The sequence below is a fragment of the Engraulis encrasicolus genome, chromosome 14 (assembly GCF_034702125.1).
Source record: "Engraulis encrasicolus isolate BLACKSEA-1 chromosome 14, IST_EnEncr_1.0, whole genome shotgun sequence".
In the NCBI taxonomy this organism is placed as follows: Eukaryota; Metazoa; Chordata; class Actinopteri; order Clupeiformes; family Engraulidae; genus Engraulis; species Engraulis encrasicolus.
The window spans coordinates 14,415,657-14,438,057 of NC_085870.1; the positions used below are offsets into that span (position 1 = coordinate 14,415,657).

Consider the following 22,401-nt stretch of genomic DNA (forward strand, 5'->3'; position numbering starts at 1 on the left):
CCCAGGGAACTGGGAGGCCCATAATTGGGTCCGCATTACATTGAATGTATTCGGTGAGGGCCCTTTCAGATGACATTGTCCTGGGCCCAGCCAAAGCTGTCAGTGGCCCTGCACTATTACTAACATTCTATTACCAACATTAGGCCTACTACTAACATTCCTTGTGTAGGGAATGTAAAATATGATTTGCATATGTCAATGCCAGTTATTCATTTCTACCTTGATTACCGTGCAATATGTCTCTTTTCTCTTACTTCTACATTACAATACCATAGATGTATCTATCAACACTCATTTCTGGTCATGTTACTCTTGTCTATCACAACTCACAGAGTATATGTTTGCACATTGTCTACACCTACTCAGAGAAAATGCACAATAGCCTTTTTATCATTACTTTTCCTGAGTTTTTATTTTCCCCCTCCCTGATATTACCTGTGTTATATCATGTGTCTTGAATTGTCCTTGTGGGCACTATATTTATGTAAGCTACTTGACACCTGAATCCCACCTGAATAAAGTTACTCTACTCTACTCCTTAAAAACAATATCCATTACATAATAGCTGTGTAAATACCGTAATGTACTGTACATCAATATGACTTCAAAAGGTAACTGGACGAGCCTCTGGCAACATGTTACTGTTATTATCTGACTGCGTGAGAACCTATTCAATTCAATTTTTATTCTAAGTACAGTACTCCCAGCAAAACAGCAGCGCTTAAAAGGGTTACTTTCTGTCTGTAAACAGGGTTAGGTCATCACTACTTCAGTAGCACTTCAATGACATACACCTGCCTGTTCAAAATATTCATTATGGCACAGTGTGGGGGTGCATTTTTCAGAAGACCAAACTATGCTTCAGGTCTAATTGCAAAAAAAAGGGGGGGGGGGGGTTACACAGTACCTACAGTGTAGTCAAACAGTGCAGGGGAGTTGAGGTACGGCTTGATTGCGTATGGTAATGAAACTAATTGTGGCTTCAAAACTAGTCTGGCATTCCTCGGGTGCTCTGGTACGATACAGAACACGGCTACTCTGACGTAAGCTGAGGTCACCAAACATCTGTCATCCCCTGAAGTGAACAACCATTGGTATAGTCATCAATATCAGAAATGGCATACAGGTTGAAGAGGGCAGGGGGATTATACGTTTGATATTATGCGAGATTGACAGTGTGGTACAGCATAGTAATAGCATTTCCACTGGAAGGATGGAACTTTCGAATTAAAAGCCATTTTTAATACACGCCGCATTAGCCTACTCATGGCATAGAATGTTACCCAAAAAAATGAACCTCTACCCCTCAACCCAGCTTTAACATGATGATGGCAATAGGCCAGACACAAAAAAAATGGTCCTAAGAGAGCCTTAAGGTGATCATACACTTGGCAGCTATTTGAGCAACACATTTTTGGGCAAAAATAGCTACTACAAGATTTTATTTGTACAATTTATATGTACAACACATTTATAAGGAGTTGCAACATTACTCAAAAAGTTGCCCTGTGAATAATCACCTTTAGCGCATAAAGTTAAATAAGAGTTAAAGACTACAGAATAATGATGATAATGTTGTAGATCTGCTCATCTTCAGACGGACAGAAAGAAAGAACGCAAGATGCTTCAGTGTTAACATGAACTCTCTTCTTCAATAGGTACACAGACATGAAATATTCTGCATACAACTTGCAACACTGTCACAGAGCAGAAAAATAACACATAATTATAATAATACAGAATGCAGTCAAAGCACTCAAACAAAACAGGAAAAGAAGTAAACAACCAGAACAAGAAACATCTCCGTAATGTGACCCGTTCCTTCCTGAGAGCCAATTTTAAAAGCCACATTCATTGATCATGCATAATACATACATTTACCATTACACTCTTAGGACACTTAAACGGAAGCAACAAAAGGAAAAAAAAACAAATCTCAAATCCATTAACAAACAAGCCATTAACAAAATAGAACAACAGCCCTGACAATATCACTGTTCCTTATAATACGATCTACACTGCTGAAGTGTGTAGAGTGGTATGCAAGTTCATAGATCAATATATTGCTTAAAGGGTTTCATTCAGTTAGCTCTCACAATGAACACGTAGATCTTACTGCACTTCACAGAAGGTTTTCTTTTTTAAAACATGAAAACATTTAGTAAAATAAAATAGCATAATAATAGTCATAATAATAATAATGAGATATTAAAACACTGAGGCAGGAAAAAGGTATCAGGTTGAGCTCATCTACAGTGAGGCTCAGAATACACTGCCTTGGAGCTGAGGTCTAAAGCCAGGCTCAAACTACACGACTCACGATTTTGTGTTGGATTTTTAAGTCGGGTTGCGCCGCACACAAGAAGAGAATCGCATCTGTCAATCTTATCCCTGATCGTGACCACCCAAGACAATGCCCGAAGTTCTATTTTCAGTCGCAAATATCAAACAGTGTTTGATTCCTACAATTTGTGATTGGCGACTATTTGAGCTGCCAAAGTTCTATCTGAGAACGCCGTACACAATGAGGAAATTTTGCCCGACAATCACTTGCGACGGTCCTGTGGGGTAACATTCCACCGATTGTCGTAAGGGGGGTTTGCAGCCCAGAATCAAGCAGACAGTAGTGTAGTTTGAGAATAGCTTTAGGAAGATCAGCTCCATACGTGAAACGTTTCATTTTCAAAGCCAGTAAAATGTAGACATTTCTCTGACAATTCTTTCATTCTCAGGTACAGACCCTTAACCTTTTACAGGCTATGAAAATGAAACCGTTGATAAATGATTACCAGTAGGCCCAATGAAGCTCTTTTGTTTAAAGACAGCTCCAGATCCTGGGTCAAAAACAGTGCCTTTTCACCCTGCTGCCCCAACTCTGAACCCCATTGGAGATGCTGTGTCTACCCTTGACCCATTGTTAACAAAATGCAGACCATTGGAATAAACTGTCCAGTCAAGAAACATTGCACATTTTGTTCGTTTTTGCCAGCCCACAGAGGAAAGTAGTGAGAGAGATATGTGAGGTATTCTAAAGTTAGCAGTGCAGCTGCATTTCCCGTGAGGCGACAAAAGCTCTTTGAGATCACCGTGACCATGGCGACAGCAGCTTTCAAAATGCTCCAACACTCTGGATTTCTATACAGCACTGTGATGTGTGTATTGTCAGTTGTGTGTCAGGGTGCATAAGGTGCAAACCCTTACAGAGAAATGCAGTACGGTCTGAGTAACTGTGTGCGTGTGCATTTGCGTTTTTCTGGGTGTTAGTGAGTCATCAGTTCATTCTTCATTTCACACCAGTCCACTCTACCAACAGCTCACACTTTGCAAACCATTAGTCTTTCTGCCACCCAGTCCAAACCTGATGAGAGGCAAAAAAACCTTTTTGTGTCAGTAATTTCTCGCGGTGCTGCTGACAATGCAGATCCTGGGGCATGCTGCAAAATGCCGTTACACCACACCAAGACTTCTTCACAGCACCACACAAAGCTCAACTACTGTACATGATCGGCTGAGTACATTATGGCCAGACAGACAGTCCCTTCAAGATCTCCCTTTCTCCTGACACAGGTTACTTCTTACTTACTTAACCCCCATCACGCCTTTTCAGCGCTCAGGGCAGCAATAAAGTCTCTCCACTTCAATCTGTCTGACACAGGTTAAACCCTACATTTCATCTCCAGCACCCAAAGGATGATTTGTGTAACGGTGTCGCACCCTGACTACTATAAAATGTCCTCCACCCCGTGGGCGAATATCATCACCAGTCCCGGCTCCAGGATCATGTCTTCGGCCATGTGCTGGTTCTCGCAGGCCAGCACCACCACGGCCTGCTTGCCCGGTATGCGCTTGGCCACGTACAGTTCGTAGTAGCGGCGGTTCATCTGCCGCGTCTCGAGCGTGGCCAGGCCGCTGGGCCAGTTGCGCTCGTGCGCGTTCTCGATCAGGTCTGACACGATGGAGGGCGGGCAGCCGCTGTCCAGTAGCGAGCGTCGGATGACGGCCTGCAGGACGGCGTCGGGCGTGGAGATCATGCCCCCCCAGCGGGTCACGCGCGCCGGCTGCAATGAGCCCACCCACCTGCAGAGGGCAGCAACACAGCAACTCATCAAGAATCAAGTTACCACTCAAGACAGTTTAACAGTAAACAAAATAGCCAATATAGCCCTGCCACTGGATGTCCTATCAAATAATAAAAGGCAAAAATGCTAAAAATCACCTTTTTTGTCATAAGAATTACATTTTTGAATTCAGTTACACTGATATTGCATTACTACGGCAAAAAATGAAACGCCACAAAATACCATAATAAATGCATCGAAAAATGGCTTACTCCACAATCTCGTTGTACTCTATGGTCTCCTCCAGGTTCTGTAGGCTGGGGTTTGTCGTGCGTATGGCTCGCATGTAGGCCTTCAGTAGCTGGATATCCCGTTTCTGTAACACAACCAGAGAAATGCTCATTTAGCTGCAAGGACGCACATCAAGGACACACACGCACATTTCTAACTCGACTCCATAAGAGTCAGATCTTTCTCACTTCAAGCATATCAACACCCTTAAATGCACAAAGCATTTAAGTATTTCTTTCGGGCTTTTCAAGCCTTAAATGGTTATTATTATCAGACAGTGCCGTGGAGGAGAGACAGGACGTGAGTTGGGAGAGAGAGACGGGGAAGGGCCAGCAAAGGACCCGGGCCTGGAATCATCCCCGGGTGGGCCGCATAGCAGACGAGTGCCACGGTAGGGCCCACATAAAGCATCTTAGCAATGGCTGGATCATAATGGACATTTAAAGGTGCACTTTTGAGTTTGGCAAAGACGTCCTTGAAGCTGTTCAAATACTGCCTAGCAGATCAATTTATACACTGTGGGGTTGGGAATGGAATATGGCAGATCATCTTTTTTTTGTCTTTTTGGGCGTATTTAGACTGTATTAGTGAGAGAGACAGGAAACTGGGCCGGAATTTAACCCAGGTCCCCAGCGTAGCAGCCCAGTGCCCTACCGTTAGAGCCACTGCAGGGCCATAGCAGATCATCTTTAAGGAATAGAGCAAGATGTAGGCGTGCAAAGACGCAGCGGGTCAGAGCCCTCATTACATCTACTGTGTGATCTTTTCAAATCTCACTGTATTGTCAAGATGACAAGTACAGCTTTCTATTCTGTTCTATTTATATTACGAGATGACAAGCTGCTCCTTCAAAGTGCACAAAAAAGCACAATATCCATTTTTATAAAAAATAAAAATAATCATCTTCAATACATCATCATCAGTGGTGTGAGTTTAGGCACAGGTTATCTTACAGCAGATCGTCTTCAACAGCAGTGGTCTCTAATTATTTCCCCACCAAGGGCAAAATTATGTTGCGCAACTGAGGCAGGGGGCCAAACAAATCGTCTGCCCATATGGTCACAGATAGCACACACAACAGTATATGTTTTCATTTGTTCCAACCTCATGGCGGGCCAAATGTTTGCCATGCTGGGGCCGGATCTGGCCCATGAACCACCATTTGGAGACCACTGACATGCAGCATCAATTGTGTGGGTTTGAACATGGGTTATAAACAGGGCTGGACTGGGGGGGGTATAGGGCCTGGGCACTTTTGGCTTAAAGGGGCCCCTCATAATTGGCGGCGCAGAACTATATTCTTTTACATTTCTGAAAATAGGGGCCCACAAGGGCAGAAGGCCCAACGGGAAATGCCCGCTATGCCAGATGGCCAGTCCAGCCCTGGTCATAAAAGTGTCTTCATCTGCAGTGGACGCAGGCTAGTGGTGTGTGGCAGACCTGTTCGGCCAGCTGGTGTTTGTGTTCGGTGGCCATTTTCTCCAGCTCTGCAATCTTCCCCTGCTGATGCTGCACCAGCGAACGCAAGTGTCCCACGCAGTTGTGTTCTGCCAACTCATCCTTGGGGATTTCCAGCCTGTGTTGTAGTAAGGTTGCACACAGAAGTTGAGTGAGAACCAACTCTGTGTACTGTAACAAAACAACAACCAGTATACGGTTTTATCCGTATACAGTTTTATTCAAAGTGATAGTTATTAAGGTACAGGGCATTACAGGTGTTAATTCAACTCTTAGAGAATACTCCCTATTGAACTAACAAAGCAACATTTTGTGTTAAAATGACACATTAAAAGGTAAGAAATCTCCACACACTAAAATAACTCACACATGGTTTATTTTAAGTGAACATAATGTTTTGTTATTGCCTCCACAGGTTCCTGTATGGCCTCATCGGGTTCCGCTATCCACCTTCAGCAGGTACAGACAGTAACGTCAGAGAGAGGAGAGAGAGAGAGAGGTTCCATTGGCCCATTGTTTCCGGGTTCTATTATTGGGGGGGAAATCCCCCTTTAGGCAGACCTAGGCAGACCTGAGGACTATTCTATTCAATGCTAGGAGCATTATGACACGCCCCTTTAGGCAGACCGGAACCTGGTCATGTTAGGTGCCCATAGCAACCTATTACATTGGCATATCTCTATATACTTAAAGAATCTCTGGTAACGTCATGGTCATGGTCACAGTGACAGTGATGATCCTACTGTACCGCTACTCACATGCAGCTGTACTCGCACATGACCAGCTTCTTTCTGAGCGACATTTAAGACTTTGGTTACACTTCGCTTGACGCCAGCATCATGCATATGCCATACGTGTCATAATAGTGTCAAAACAGTGTCATGATACAGTCATGGACGACTCATAAACATGATATCAATGTCATAAACGTTTAATGGTCATGAAAAGTTGACATTGTTAGGGCTGTCTTAACCATAACCGAATGTCACTTAACCCATTGACGCCGGTTGTTGCGTTACGCAACATTGGCCCTGACGCCGGTTGTTGCAAAACGCAACATTATTGATTTGCAGAGACGTGCGGTCAGGGTAGGCAGGGTAGGCAGTGCCTACCCTGGGATAAATGTCTTAAAAATAAAAACTAACACGTGTTTAAAAAAATATTCTTCAGAGTTCACATAGGCCTACACAACAATAACATTGATTCAGCATAAATTATGAGCTGTTTAAAGTACAGTATACACAGGACAACGATCAAAAACCTAAGTAATCGCACGAAGCAAAGCGCTCAGGCTTGGGCAGGTTGCCGTGGCAACGCGCAGTCCCGGCTGGTAGCAGAGACAGGCTGAAAGCAGAGCTTTCGAATGCCAGCCAGGCAGCCCGGTAAGGCTCGCTTTTCCTCTGCCTACCCTGCCTTCAATGCTGTCAATGTAGAAGTTTGCGCATGCGTATTAAGTTGTCACATAGCTTGTCAATGGGACTAAAAGCAGAGCCTTTACTCTGTGGCGGGAGTATGTGAGCCAATCACAGCGCCCAAAATGAAAAATTGTTACAATTCAGGTAGTAGCCAATTTCTGCCCTACAGGCAGCTATGATAGCAACAACTAGCAAGGCAAGGCTTGTTCAAATCTCTAGCCGTATCGGAAAGAAAACATGGCAGTCTTTGGCTTTTTGTCTTTATTATTTTAAAAAATGCCGAGAAGTAGCAAGAAAGACGGTTCAAGTGACAGACAGCTGAGCCGTTTGCAATCGCTGCATTGTGGAAATATTCAACATCAGATGGGTAGCAGCTTCAAGTAGTTTGCACTGGGACAAAATGTCTTCATCATGTCAACCACCCCGGGCTTTTAATGGAACTAGCTTGCATGAAAAACACAGCCTACTTGTGATTCTGCTTTAAGGTAAGATTCATCTAATTATTATGCTGCGGGTAGCCTTTTAACATGAACATGCTCAAGTTTTTTCGTGGTGCCTTTTGTTGTCACCGTTTGTCAGGGTGTTGACATTGAAGATTGGTTGTGCGGTGGTGGACATGAATAGACCGTGTGTGTGTTATTATGGACGCGAGATTGTTTTTGAGCGTACGACATGACTCCATTTCCCTAATTTATTATGATGATGACTACGCAATGCGTGAGTTGTGTGGAGCCTGTTAGCAAGTGCAGCTGCGTTCTTTTGAAGTGCGCGGTGTGCGAGTCGAGATCAACGTGGAACAGGACGATTGACTGGGGATGGTTTCTCGGAGTGCTTCCGCACTCACAAATTGACTTAATTTGAAACACCTTGCACAACCGTAGCTGAAGTGTTTGAGAATACTATCACGCACAAGAATGAGTCTCAGAAGTGGTTTCGTTGGTTTACTCGATACTGTCTGAATGCACGGGTCATGTTTGCAAGCAATCCGCCCCCTTCTTGTCTGTGAGTGTTTGATTATCAGCACAAAACGCGGCAGTGAAGCAGGAGCTGTTACCTAGGTTGGTTTATTGCGAAATGTAAATCGTTTCCCCCTCACATGCTATGGTGTGATTCACAGTTGGTGAACTAGACATTTTATCTTCAAAAGTCATCCATGTGAAACACCCTGGCATTTGCAACAGAATAAACAGAAGAGCAACAAAATCAACTGCTAAAGCCAAAAGTTAAAGCTTTTCCCCCAAAATGTTGTAGCTTTCTAAATTATTATTGTAAAATGTAGGCCTACAGGTCCTTAAAGGTGTACAAAGTATGGGTCCTGGAGCTAATTTGGCAATTTGGCAAAACAAATAAGTGTAGCTGGCCTTTTCAAGAAATTGAAATTATGTTTTCACTTATTGTTTCAGATTTAGGTCTACTGACAATGTCCAAATGTCTAAATAGTGTAGCCTATTTACTTATTTAGTTATTAGAGCTGTGGTGGTTAAGCACTGATGGCATCTTATAGCCTACTTTATATTTACAGTATTTAGAGAAACATAGGCCTACTAATGCACATTAAAGACCATATCAGCATGTTTATGTGAATAGGCCTATTTGCCTATTTAAACCATACCTTGTGGCATAAGGCCCCCCCCTCTCTCTCTCTCTCTCTCTCACACACACACACACACACACACACACACACACACACACACACACACACACACGTTACATTTCAGATCTGCATGAAAGGGGACTATTTGTTCAAAGTTTTTAGTCTTTTGTAAAAGTTTTTAGCTGATAGTGACTCTCCAGATTTGGTTAAAATGCAGGAAATTGCATCTAAGAAATACATTTTTTTCTGGGGAGGACCGAACCCACCGTTAATATATATAGGCCTATATATAAATATATATATATTCTATATTTACTGCCTACCCTACCATACCCTTCACTGCACGTCACTGTTGATTTGTCAATATTTTCAAGACGCATGGGAGATGCAATGCACAATATTTTGTTCAAATACACAAGAGGTGGGTGTTCTCGATTTTTTTAAAGATCATGTGGCAAAAAAAAGTTTGATTCGTCGACAAAAAATATCAAATGAAATCAACCATGCTCGCTTCTGCAGACGTGGGTTGTTTAGCCATTTCACACAGGTAAAAAAAAAAAAAGGCTGTGGTTCGCGAGACACATTGTTACAGCGAACGTGATGTTCAGTTGAAAGGTAATGAAGAGATTTTAATCGAGGAAAGGAAATATGATGGAAGACCCTTTAGATAGAGAGCAGGAGTGTGATTTGCCGCGGCCGCATGAAGGGGTGGGCGAGTGGCTTCCAAATACAGTCAGCTAGATTTCGCACCCGACGTTACCAAAAGTTCACTCCGACACTCGGGGCAATTGGCGAAGGTGCCAATATCTGAGGAAGCACGTCCTTTAGATATAGGCCTATTTCAGAATATTTTCTCTGAGGAACTTTCGGATATGGTGATAGCCTGTTGGTGAGGCAGACAACGGTAGACATGCGGATTATAGACGCGCGGCCATCCAGCTCAAAGTGGAGCCCCTCAAAATAGGATGAAATTGCTCATCGGTCTCTGCATAACGTTTGGAGAAATACAACGGCCATTACTCGCCGGTGGGAGAGCAAGTGGCTGTATTAGACAAATGTCCCCCGATTTATGGCAGAAATGACTGCCCAATAATTATAATAATAATGATTAGGCCTATTATGATTTAGTTAAAGTCGGCTATTGTAACAGTAGCAATATCCTAGTAGCCTAATAGCCTATAATAAATAGCAGCATCAAGCATTATCCTGAAAGCACATGAAACTTTTTTCAATCGTTTGATTATGAGATATGATTTTTTTAAGGAATATGTGTTAGTGTTAATGCTGAATGAGCATAATCCCATGAAAGCAGAGGATTTTACCTTTTAAATGCAATTTGTCCCATGACCCTATCTGTTCCAGAGGCTGAGATATTGAATTTTTCATTGGAGTTTCCAACCATTTTTTCTTATCTCAGAAAACCCTCAGGCATTGGGGACCTTTTCTAAAAACGGGCTCAGGCGCCAATGGGTTAATGGAAAGTCCGGAATGGAAAGTAAAATGTTTATGACATTGACACCATGTTTATGACACATGTGTGACTGCGTTACGACACTGTTATGACACGGTTGTGTCATACATATGGCCGCGGTGTCAAGTAAAGTGTGACCAACACTTTCCTATTGAATATATTTGGACGTTCACTCCAAGAGTTGAATTAACACTGCACAATTTGGGGGCACCGAGGCTCAGAGGGCTTCGAATTACTCCTTCTACCACACTAGAGTAGAGTAGAGTATCATTATATTGATCCCAAGGGGAAATTACTACTCACCCATAGTGTGTAGCTTACACATGACCAGTCTGTTGTGAGATCGGTCTCACACGTTTCTATACATGGGTTCTACATTTTTGTTTTCCCCGGACTAGGCGAAACTAACTGCCCACAACTCAACCTCTGATTGTTGGAAACCGCTGTCGGTCAAAAAAATTGCTCACGTGGTTGGCTGCCAGTGTCTTGCCCCTCCTCATAACATTGTGTTTACAAACACTGCAAACCCATGTATAGAGTACATGTGGTTATTCTACTTTTCAACTGTTTTATTGTGTTTTTAGTGAATTATGACTGCAGCATTTACTCTGTACAAGCTTCTTTACTGTCTGTGACCCTTGAAACCTCAATGCGGCCACTTTATCACCCAACCAACATACTTGCCCTTAGCCACGCTTGCACATGACGGGACGCTTGTGGTTATGCTGACACTTTTCTGCAGAATATATTTAGTCATACGTTCAAACAGTTGCATTAACTCTGTCCATAGGGTTCTTTACTGTAAACCCAGACACCTCTTTATAGAGCTCTTCATTGTAGCCACCTAATGACCAGTGTTGCCAGATTGGGCGGGTGCTTGCCCAATTGGGCTACTTGGGATGAGCGTCTGCGGGTAAAAACGGGAAAAAATGTCCATTTGGCGTTTTTTTCAGTCGGTTTGGGCCCATAGAAGTCAATGTCATTTGTTGAATTTGGGCGGAATGTAGCGCATTTTGGCGGTTTTTGAGAACCTTTTGGGCGGCATTTGATCAGACACATCTGGAAACACTGCTAATGACCCACCAAGCCACACATGTCAAAGCACCACCGTACTCACCCACAGCCGCGCTCGCACATGACGGGCCGCTTGGGGTTGTGCTGGCACTCCCTGAGGTGCGAGGGCAGCTGGCTGAGCCGCAGCACGGCCGTGCAGCCGAAGGCACTATTGTCGCAGGTCAGCTGCAGCTTGGACAGCATGTTGCGCATGATGCGGGGCACGGGCCGCAGGTGCGCCAGCGTGACCTGGGAGCGATCCACGGGGCAGGTGCTCTGCTGCGCGATCCATTGGCTGATGCAGGCGTTGCAGAAGGCGTGCTCGCAGTCGCTGGCCTACAGGGGGAGACAGAGGCAAGGTGGTAGATGATTTCAGTTCAGTTCAGCTCAGTTTATTTTTTACTATGGACCATGTACACACCATGTACACGTGTAAAACATACACATTTCCATTTGATGTATTGCAGCAGACTATAGCATCTAGTAGTCCCTATTTATGGGAATGAACTCGCTCAGTATGTATGTGTGCGTATGTGTGTGTGTGTGTGTGTGTGTGTGTGTGTGCGTGCGCACGCGATCCCCATTTGAAATACAGCCTTTCTGTGTGTGGCCTTTTCCATTTTTTAAGTGCAAGGCTCCACAGAAAACCTGCAACCAAAGCATCCCCTTGCTCTCTGCTCTTGCCATTCTAGGTGACTGAGCCTGTCACTCTGCCCTGTGATCTGCCAGCCAGCTCGGCAGGCAGGGAGGCAGGCTCCCCTCCTGGGCCTCCTGCCAGCCACTCCTCTAGGCATCGCTGCTGAAACGCAGTGGTGACCCCGGCACGGATTCACACCACCCCTCTCTCTCTCAGTGACGAGCCAAGTGATCACTTTGCATTTCTTCTGCTGACAATGCATCTATAAAAGCGTGCACATTTAAATGCATGTCATGTCATACACTGGTGTGCAAGCACGCACACACGCACGCACACGCACACACACACACACACACAGGCAGCAGCAGCAGCAACTGAGGTAGCCGGACATTTAGGCTTGCCATAACATCAAATGAACATCAAGAGCCAGAATTGAGGCCCTGTGCAAGGCCATAAGGCTTCGTGGGCCAAAGCCCAAAGAGACAGCAGCCAGTCCTTGCCTCTTGTTCACCAAAAGTTATATTAGACAAGACGAGTATCAGCTGAAGGGCAATGCAATGAAACTCAACAAGGGGACAGACTCCTGCACAATCACACGCACGCACACGCGCACGCACACACGGGCATGCACACACGCACGCTGAACAAGGTCAGATGAAGTGCACGTTACTGCGAGAGGAGGAGGAGGACGATGGCAGCCAGCCTGTGTTATGTGTGGATCTCAGTTTCATCCCGACCCTGCCTGCAGAGACAGTGGCTCTCTGTCTCTGGAGAATTACAGCGCTATTGATTGTAACCGATTGGGGCCACGGCATGCCAGAACAGTAGATCACCCTCAAGCATATGAACACGCTCACAAACCCCCTCTCTTCTTCTTTTTTTTATTAGCTTAAGTGCAGCAATAAAAACGCTAGGACTCCGGTCCACTGCTTTCTCAGGGAGAAGGGGAATTGGGGGGGGGGGGCACTCTGACTGGCCTCTGCTTTTGGACAGCTGTGTGGGTGCCAGGACACTGCGCAAGTCCTCATAAGGCGACATCGGCAGGGAGAGTGTGTAGGCAGGAAGCACGGGCACACACACACACACACAGTCACACATACACGCACCGGTACGTGCACACACACACACGTACGCACCCGCTACAGGAATAAGGTCAACACCAATGCAGTCCTCCTTGACACAAAAAAACACTCTCACCTCTTATTAAACGCACAACCTAGTGAATGACACCACAAAAACATACTATAAGAACAACTCACCTCTTTTCACCTACTCCTTCCTACCTGTCCGACATCTGGTATGACCACCGTTACAACATCTTTGAACACCTTTTGCATGCATAAAACCCATCTCACGTCTCCGGCCTTCTGCATAGGATGACATGTAGCCCTGCACTGCACTGCACTCACATCTGCAGGGAAACGATCGCCTTTCTACACCTCCCTTCCATCCTCCTCTGTCCTCTGCAACTCTCCTCTGCAACTCTCCTCTTCTCTTCTCTCCTCTTCTCTTCTACTGCATCCCTATGAAAGCCGATCCGTCTCTCCTTCCTCCCTTATCCCTACCTCTCTCTCCCTCGCTCCCTCCTCATCTATCCTACAGTGCGGTGACGGTCATGTTGTTCAAGGCCACGAGGAGGAGAAGACGAAGCCGAGGTCTCGCTGCTGGCATGATCATATGGGCTGTATTATTATTAGGTCCAGGCGAGGGAGGCATTGCTGTGTGTGGCAGTGGGGACATGTGGCACCTATGGCTGGCAGCTGGCTACAAAACGTGCTGAGTCACACCACACACACACCAGCGTCCCAATTCCTCCTCCTCCTCCTCCCTCCCTTCTAATATGCAGGTACCTGACTGTGTTTAAAGGGGAATTATCTTTTCAGCCATCTATATTCAGACGGATAGATGATGAGAGAAGGGAATGGAGCAAATTGGTTGGGCTACATTTGGAGACTTTCAAAGTTTTGCACAATCATCATCTTGTATACTTTGCCACCCGACTGGTCCATCTACATAACAAGGCACTGCTCAGCATCCTTTAGTACAGGGATGTCAAACTAAGGCCAGGGGGCCAAATTTGGCCCGCGGAGCCATTTTATTCGGCCCGCGAGATAATTTCAAATGTCTATTATAGTTGGCCTACATACACCATCAATGTATAGCATAATATGACTTGAACATGAAATGTGATGTGTCATATGAGGGATGTGTAGACACAATTGAACTAACAAATATGATGGGAAACAGTGTATGTGAAATTGAACTATTAGTATGAAGTGTATGCATGCACAATTTTAGTGCATTTTAAAAATGTATTGTGGAGTTCGGCCCGCGACTTCGTTCCAGATTTTGATTTTGGCCCTCAGTCAATTTGAGTTTGACACCCCTGCTTTAGTACATCCGTACAGAATACAAACAGAGACTTCACATTGCGATTTATCAGAAGTACTTTTGACAGACGAGAGTAAGACAGGCAACTGTGAGAGACCACCTAGGTGGTTTTAAGACCACATAGGTAACTAACTGGATGATGTATGACCTCATTGATCACCAATAGCTATCCCCTCTGCCCAGGCAGAGCATTATACATCCCTGGGGGTTTGCGGTTCTGCATAAGGTCGCTTCTTAGATCCAAACAAGCACATCTAAAACGGGAGTTTCCCCCCAGTCCTGGTTGCATCAGCTGTACAAATAAAGTTGTTATGAATATGCAATGTGGCTGTACCTGCACGGGCTCCTCCAGCACCCCGCTGCAGATGGGGCACAACAGGTCCTCATCCACGTGCCCATGGAAGCGGCAAGTGTCGTAACCCATGGCACGTCACTTGGGCTGCCACAGCCTTGGAAGACAGGCGATGGATCAGTATTCATTTAAGGTGAGGACATGCCAGCAAGAGGTATCAGATTGGTGGACACACTTCAGAAAGTGTCCATGTAGGTTAAAAGACTGCCAGTAGCATATTCTGCGGGGATGTCAGACAGATGGCACCCCCAATCTGTCCAAAATGTCATACTATAGCTTCAACAACATTGATTATTATTTCTGCAACCGATAGCCTATTGATGCTTCAAAATGCCAGAAAGGTGAAGGATGTTTAACCAACCAGAGCTAGTGATCAAAAGAAATTCGCAGTAGACCTACTATAGTTAGCAATTCCCACGCTAACGTTTTATACTGGACCCACTGAGGAGATTAACAGTTGGATCAAACTGGCTGCGTGGTTATGTAATTTTTATGATAAATATCTGAACCATTGCTTACCTTACCTCGTGTCGTTGATCTTTTGAGCTTGCCACAGACTGTATTAAAAATTGTCTCATATGCATACTTGGCGACAGTAATGTTAAACGAAGTAAGAGAGCGACGAGGCTAAAGCGAATCGTCCATGAAGCCAAACTGTTTCGTGAATGATTTTCACATTTAAATGTGTTTTTAAAATCCAAGGTTTCGGATTCAACACAGGTTTTTATATCCTCGTCTGTTTCCAAAGTTATCCCCGTTATGCGCCTATGTCCTTCCTGTTTAGCAAACGCTTATGCACACGTCCCTAAACACATGACCGGTCTGCAGTAGCTTGATTGGGTAATATAGTTGACAGACATCTCTTCAAACAAATGGGACGTCTTTACACAGATGTTTCCGGTAGTGTTTCTATGCGAAGAGGAAAAAAATAAACAAAATTTCGACAACACACGATCACCAAAAGTCTGGATTGGAAGCCTGCCATTTTCCTGTAAATGTAAGCGCAGACTTCATATGACCTGTAATTTCTAGAGAGTGAATGTAATTTTATGTTTTAAGCGCGTCGCTTACATGCAATTGCTAGCGAACGAGCTCCCACCGTTAGCAGAATTTCCCCTTTCAAATCCACGTTAGCAAGCACTAGAACTAGGTTCTACTATCTACGTGTATGTTGCAAGATGATGTGCAAGCTTGTCATGAAAGTGTTATAGGCGAATATGTGTGATACTGTTCAAAGTGTGAAAGGCTGTTCGTGTCCTTCCTTACTTGTTTCACATACGAGAAAAGTTGCACCCACAACCTGCTGTCCCAATGCCTCTGGGATCAACAGCTCAGTCGAAGTTATTCAGTTGTAATGCATTTGTTTAGCTAGAGTCTTTATTGCAATAAGGATTTTATGAGCAGGCTACTGCTAATTTCTGTAATTTCTCTTTTTAAAAAAAAGATTTGGATGAACCCAACCACTTGACCTCTGTCATCTCCCGACTGTAACTAGATGTTCTGCAAACATGACGACCGAGACTTCCGTCAAAGACATCAAACCAGGACTAAAAAACCTGAACGTGATATTTATTGTATTGGAAACGGGTATGTTGTCATGTTATTAATCTATCTCTTTTTTATTGTCTCTTCTCTAATTCCAATTCTTTTCAACCATATGTTGCAAAATAGTCCATTCTGTGCGTGCATAAGTTAGGCCTACATTGTGCCCAGGGCCGGATTAAGATGGCCTGGGGCCCTACTACAGGTTGCTGTGGGCCCCCCCAGAAGGAGAATTTCGTGACAAATGTACTACTGTTAGGAGCTAAGAATTAAGGGTGCCATGTCCACCAACAGCACTCAACATGACAGATGACTTTTTCAATATTGCATCTTGTCACATTTCTGTAATTTTTCACTTTTGTCCAATCAGGGGGGCCTCTGGCAGGTGGGGAGCCCTAGGCTGCATCCATATCTAGCCTTTGCATTAATCCGGCCCTGATTGTGCCATAAGATAAAACGAAATGTAATGGCCTACGTGTCACCCAATTATTAGGCCTACTTTTGATGTGGCATATCCAGACTTGTAGCCTACAGCATGATGACTAATTGTGACATGTCTGATTACAAAGGTCGTGTCACCAAAACCAAGGACGGTCATGAGGTCCGCACCTGTAAGGTGGCCGACAAGACCGGTAGCATCAGCATCTCTGTGTGGGACGAGGTGGGAGGACTCATCCAGACGGGGGACATCATCAGGCTTACTAAAGGGTGAGTGGAGTGCAAAACCAATGCAGAAGAACTATTTACCCATCTCCTTGTTGTGTCAAATATTAAGTTTGTGCGTTTGTCCGTATTTTTTGCTTGCAGTTATGCTTCGATCTTCAAAGGCTGTCTAACACTTTACACTGGGCGAGGAGGGGAGCTGACGAAGATTGGAGAGTAAGTAGTCTAGTCCAGTGGTTTTCTGGCCCTTCCCTTGGGTTAACATTCTAAACCCAGTGTGGCCCTTGGCCCAAAATAATTGCCCACCCCTGGTCTAGCACACCATCAGAGATAATTCCAAAAAGAGACAAAATCATGTTCTAGTCTGGCATGCAGATTATGATAAGTCAAGTGTACTTCATTATAAACAAATCTATGTAACAGGGCTAGCACATAAGTTTAAAATTGCGTTTGCCCCGCTTCCAATGTGCAGTTAAACCAAACCGATAAAGACATTGATAATAATCTCACACACACACACACACACACACACACACACACACACACACACACACACACACACACACACACACACACACACACACACACACACACACACACATAGCAGCAGAGAGTACAATCAGTGGTCTTATCACCCGGTGAGCAGACAGAACGTCTTCTGATTGACTGAGCAGGTGTCCATTATTCCTTGAGAGCAGGACTCAACTACGATGTCATGCGGGCGTGCGGGCGTCTAAGTTGTTTCTTTTCCTAACTTTCTGGCGAACTGCCGTTACTAATTCTAAACTCGAGGTTGCTATGGCCAAGACCCCGTCCTTAATTCTATCGCATTTCGTTGCCAAGCCAAGAGCCATTCGTTAATTCTATCGCATTTGGTTGTCAAGTGAAAAACCCTGTTATTCCTACTGTCGCATTTGGTTGTCAAGTCGCCCCAATGTACGCGCGTCTCCGATAGAGGCGCGTCTCACTAGATTAGGAAGTGGTGAACTTGTCACGAAGCCGTAGATCAACAAATTAATAAAATAATACTTAAATGCTGGTAACCGGGTGATAAACGGAATAACAACTTTCGAGGTGTCCCGATATCAAGGGAAAATGGACTTGGCGAAGCGAACACGAACGGTCCGCCTCGTCCATTATTTCCCTTGATATCGGGACACCTCGTCGTCCGTTATTCCTTACATTTAGGTTATGTCCAGTTGTGTAGATGCCGTATGTAAAGTGCAAAGGGTAAAGTGCAAAAGTCATGGTGAATGAGATGTTCATGGAATGCTCTTCAGTGTCTTTGAAATCTTCAGGTAGTTTTCTTCAGTGTGTTGATGAGTCGGATGGCTTGTGGAAAGAAGCTGTTTCCCAGCCTGCTTGTGCGGAACTGCATGCTGCGGTAACGCTTCCCTGATAGTAGGGAGAACAGTTTGTGTGTTGGGTGAGCGGGGTCATTGATAATGTTCATTGCTCTCTTGGAACAGCGTGAAGTATACAGGTCCTGAATGGCTGGTAGGGGTGATCTAATGATCTTTTCTGCAGTCCTCACCACCCTCTGTAATGCCTTCTTGTCTGCAGCGAGACAGCCAACGTGCCAGACAGAGATTATCATTGACTTTCAAATCTCTTTTCGAGACTTGGTCTAACCTACACCATAACGATTAATGTTTCCCAAACAAGATGGTTGACCTGCCTTCCTCGGTTTGCTACTGGTCGAGGCCAGTAAAGGCTGTGTTGAAGCTTGTACCAAAACGTTTCACAGTCTCAATAGAACCTCCCTGTTTAATCCACATCACTGCCTTGAATACGCCTCTACCCAGGGCCGTTGGAGCTGCTCAAAGTAGATATCTTCCCGACAAAGTGGGTGGAGTTCCTGATTTCTCGGGAGCTCAGAAATTATATTTGTATTGTTCCTGACCCGACTCGAAGCAACACCGAAGGGCAATACTGAAGCTGTTGTGTCACTAGGAGGGCGTGGCCTGACTAAGACAGAGACACTGCTGGTCAGAATGCAGATGTAGGGAGGTCAGCTCTTCTCATCCTCCACAGGAAGTGGAGTCGTGTCTGTGCTGTTTTTTGGTTTTTTTTAAAAGATATTTTTTAGGGCTTTTGTGCCTTTATTTTGCGACAGGACAGTGAAGGAGAGACAGGAAACAAGTGGGGAGAGAGAGACGCGGAAGGACTGGCAAATGACCCGGGCAGGAATTGAATCCGAGTTGCAGGCATAGTAACACAGTGTCTCCGCTGTTTTGACCAGGGAGATGTTTGTGGTCCATGTGAGGACATCTGTTATATGCGCTCCAAGGAACTTTGTGCTTTTCACAGACTTCACAGCACAATTATTATGTCAGCTATTACAGAATTTTGTGATGTGTTTATACTTGGGCAATGTTATAACTATTGACAATGAGGTTTTCCACTAAGTGGGTTCGCTACTTAAAGAGTGCCTGTCCATTCAAATTCATGTCAACACATTGAGCTGTTAAGTTCAGTTGGAGGTCTTCAGTTGAACAGCTACTGTTAAGTGACAGATGGCTGTAAACAAAGTCACATGGCGTCTGCAGTCTGTAACATGCACCCTGCACTATTTTCAGGTTCTGTATGGTTTACTCAGAGGTGCCAAACTTCAGTGAGCCCAACCCAGAGTACCTTTCCCAGGGTAACAACAAAACGGTAAGCGCTGCGAACCATTCTTCTTTACACCAATTTAACATAGCCATGGTTTCATGAGTCATGTTTTTTGTGTGATACAAGGCTTTAGTGTATTTGTGTTTGATGGCATAACCATCCTTTCCGTCTTGCATTTGTTCACCAGAACACAAAGGACAATGGGAACAACAACAGTGGAACATCTCCGGCATCCAGTGGTGAGTGCATTAGCCTTAGTCTTTCAGTGCATCAATGAATGTTGCTGAAGTCATAGCACTACAGAATGCAACAAATGATTCTGAACTTAAGTTGTAATGAATCCAAATGGGTCATTGGCCACAATTTTGTAACATTTCTATCTGCCCTCATTTGCAGAAAAAGGTACAACACACCAAAAACTTTTGGGATGTGAAGTTTGGAGTATGTTAAGACTTTCATGTTTTTACTGTAAATAAACCATTTCCCCATTAGAATGGACAGGATATCAGTAAGGGTTGAATAGAAAATGTGCCGGCAGGTACGGTTAAGTCAAGGGTACACTTTGAAAATTGGAGAGTTTCTCAAAGAACCCTCATCTGGTTGGTGAAGGAACCCAAAGGTTCCCTGAGGGACCCTGGGACGATGAAATTCTAGGGTATTTTATCCAGGGCCAGTACTTAATGTCCTACGTCACTACTAGTTAAACCAATGACAATGCAAGAGAATCCTGTGTTGGGTGGCTATGGAACGCACGCACCTCGCACAATTAAGCGTTGGTACGTTGCTAGAGAAGCATGTTTCACACATCGCAACGCCCCACACTCACACTCTTCCGACGACATTGATTGAAAAGATTTGTTGGTTAGCGTGTAAACTTGCATATTAACAATGCAAAACGAGTTGGTAAACAATTCCTGGGTGTGCACCCCTGGCTGCGCACTCTTCAACCTTTTTTGGGATTTTTGGAAACAGCTGTCACTCAAAAAAATGTGCTCATATGGTTGGCTTCTTAGCACCTTGCCCCTCCTCACAGCGCAAATGTGCACCAATGTTTGTAAACTGGAAACCTATGTTTACAGACGTTTGCGCTGTGAGGGGGGACAAGATGCTAAGCAGCCAACCAGGTGAGCTAATTTTTTGACCGACAGTAGTTTCCAACAATCAGAGGTTGAAAAGTGCACAGACAGGGGTGTGAAGCCAAGGATTGTTTATAAACGGGAAAGCCATGGAGTGCGTTGCAATATGCGAACTTGCCTCCTCCACTTGCGCTTGTCTCCTCGTCCCGCCTCCTGGCCCCTCCTCCGTGGAGAAAACGATAGTTTCCCAGCTGTCAGCCTAGCCACAACAACTTTTGAGGGACTGTTTTTCATTCACCATCCCAATTGCAAATGAGAAAAAGACTCTACAATTGAGCTTTTGCAAGATATTGAAACATAATGCTGTGGTCAGTGATGTCATCATGACATATTACTTCCTGGTACGAGGAGAGAAGCAAGTGGAGGAGGCAAGTGGAGGAGGCAAGGTCGCATATTGCAACTTACTCATGTATACTGAATTGCTTCAAACGGTTAAAGACTTCCCTCCTTTTTTTATTCTCCAGGAAGTGAGACGGCCAATGGAAATGGACTAGCGCCTCAAACGGTTGGAAGCTCCTCCAATAACCAGTCAGGAGCCAGTGCGGCGGGAACCAATGGCAGCAAAGTAGCTAGTAGCACTGGGGGCAACTCCATCAGCAATGGGAAAGAGACCAGACGCGCAGGCAAGAGGTGACCGTCTCACCGTCTCACGAAAGACAAGATTTGGAAACATGGCCATTTCTACAGGTTTCATCACCCACTTTCCCCATGGTTTCGTCTGTGTCAATGTGCACTAAACAGGAATATGCACGTACATTGGGGGACTAAGCATAGAGGCAGATAGCTGTGAGGCAGCCTCTGAAAATCACTGTAAAATGTGCTTGTTTTTATTTGATTCCCTGTAGTGGTTGTGGATCTTTGTTCCTTGGTTCGATCATGTGTTTTTATCATGCAACGCATTACATGAGTCACAATTTTATAGACAAAACTTATTCTAAAGTTAAAACTGAAAAACAATTAGGTCAATGTTTTCTTACTGGAGTGAGGTTTTTAGACTTAACTTGTGTTTACTTATGTATGTATGTTGTTGTATGTATCCTCTGTTCATTAAAATTGCATTTCGTCGTTTGCCAACTGTTAAGAAAATAATGTGTCGGAAATGGTCAGAATGGTACATGTGTTTTATAATTATATAAAATATATAGTATATCACTTCATTGTAAATATTAATATCAATCAGAGTATGTCTACTGTATGATTTTTGAAAGAGGAATATTCACAACCCCAGGAATAATTGTATTTGTAAAACAACAGACCACCAGTCCCATTTTTATACACTGTTCTGTCATTTGTGAAATTTGATCAAATAGTATTTGTCTCTGTAAATATATGGCTTTCAAAGAAATGTGTTGTTTGTCCATTATACAGACCATTTTCTATTTCAATCCTGTTTAAAGGAACAGTCCACCCTTTTTCGATTTCACATATTTGCAGTATTTCCAGGTATTACACATAAATGCATATAATTTCCTTCTCTGTGTTCTGTAGGTCTACTTAGATTGACATTATTTGCAAAGCTCAGCACAATCACTGGAAGTAAATGGTACCATATAGCATCAAGCCACAAGTGATCACTGGGTGGAATTAAATAGTCCTTTTGTACTCTGGTAAATTTGACATTCTATATTCTATGACATTTTATATGTACATTTGATGATGTTTTATTTGCTGCCATTTAACTCTATTGCATCGCTTAATACAGCTATACTCTCAAACCAGGCAACGTG

At 44.2% G+C, this 22,401-nt stretch overlaps 3 protein-coding genes across 5 annotated transcripts in view; 1 reads left to right on the plus strand and 2 right to left on the minus strand.

Moving 5' to 3' along the window:
• The window catches only part of LOC134462123 (sodium- and chloride-dependent GABA transporter 2-like), a 325,830-nt gene that overhangs the window by 250,532 nt on the left and 52,897 nt on the right, over window positions 1-22,401 (minus strand). The gene's annotated exons all lie outside the window — the stretch shown is intronic.
• On the minus strand, window positions 1,626-15,487 carry LOC134462120 (E3 ubiquitin-protein ligase NRDP1-like). Of its 2 annotated transcripts, none has more exons than XM_063215001.1 (6): window positions 15,245-15,487; window positions 14,703-14,817; window positions 11,405-11,676; window positions 5,790-5,925; window positions 4,331-4,434; window positions 1,626-4,077 (listed from the first exon to the last, which is right to left on the minus strand). In XM_063215001.1, the coding sequence occupies exons 2-6, from the start codon at window positions 14,790-14,792 to the stop codon at window positions 3,723-3,725; spliced, it is 957 nt and encodes a 318-aa protein (XP_063071071.1). In that variant the 5' UTR covers window positions 14,793-14,817; window positions 15,245-15,487; the 3' UTR covers window positions 1,626-3,722. The 2 variants fall into 2 exon arrangements, with proteins under 2 accessions (XP_063071071.1, XP_063071070.1); XM_063215000.1 differs by having other exon boundaries at window positions 15,240-15,487.
• Window positions 15,595-22,018, plus strand: nabp2 (nucleic acid binding protein 2). 2 transcript variants are annotated; one of them, XM_063215002.1, is made up of 7 exons: window positions 15,595-15,717; window positions 16,165-16,307; window positions 16,832-16,970; window positions 17,070-17,141; window positions 19,505-19,583; window positions 19,726-19,777; window positions 21,139-22,018. In XM_063215002.1, exons 2-7 carry the CDS (start codon window positions 16,229-16,231, stop codon window positions 21,306-21,308), a joined length of 591 nt encoding a protein of 196 aa, XP_063071072.1. In that variant the 5' UTR covers window positions 15,595-15,717; window positions 16,165-16,228; the 3' UTR covers window positions 21,309-22,018. The 2 variants fall into 2 exon arrangements, with proteins under 2 accessions (XP_063071072.1, XP_063071073.1); XM_063215003.1 differs by having other exon boundaries at window positions 16,216-16,307.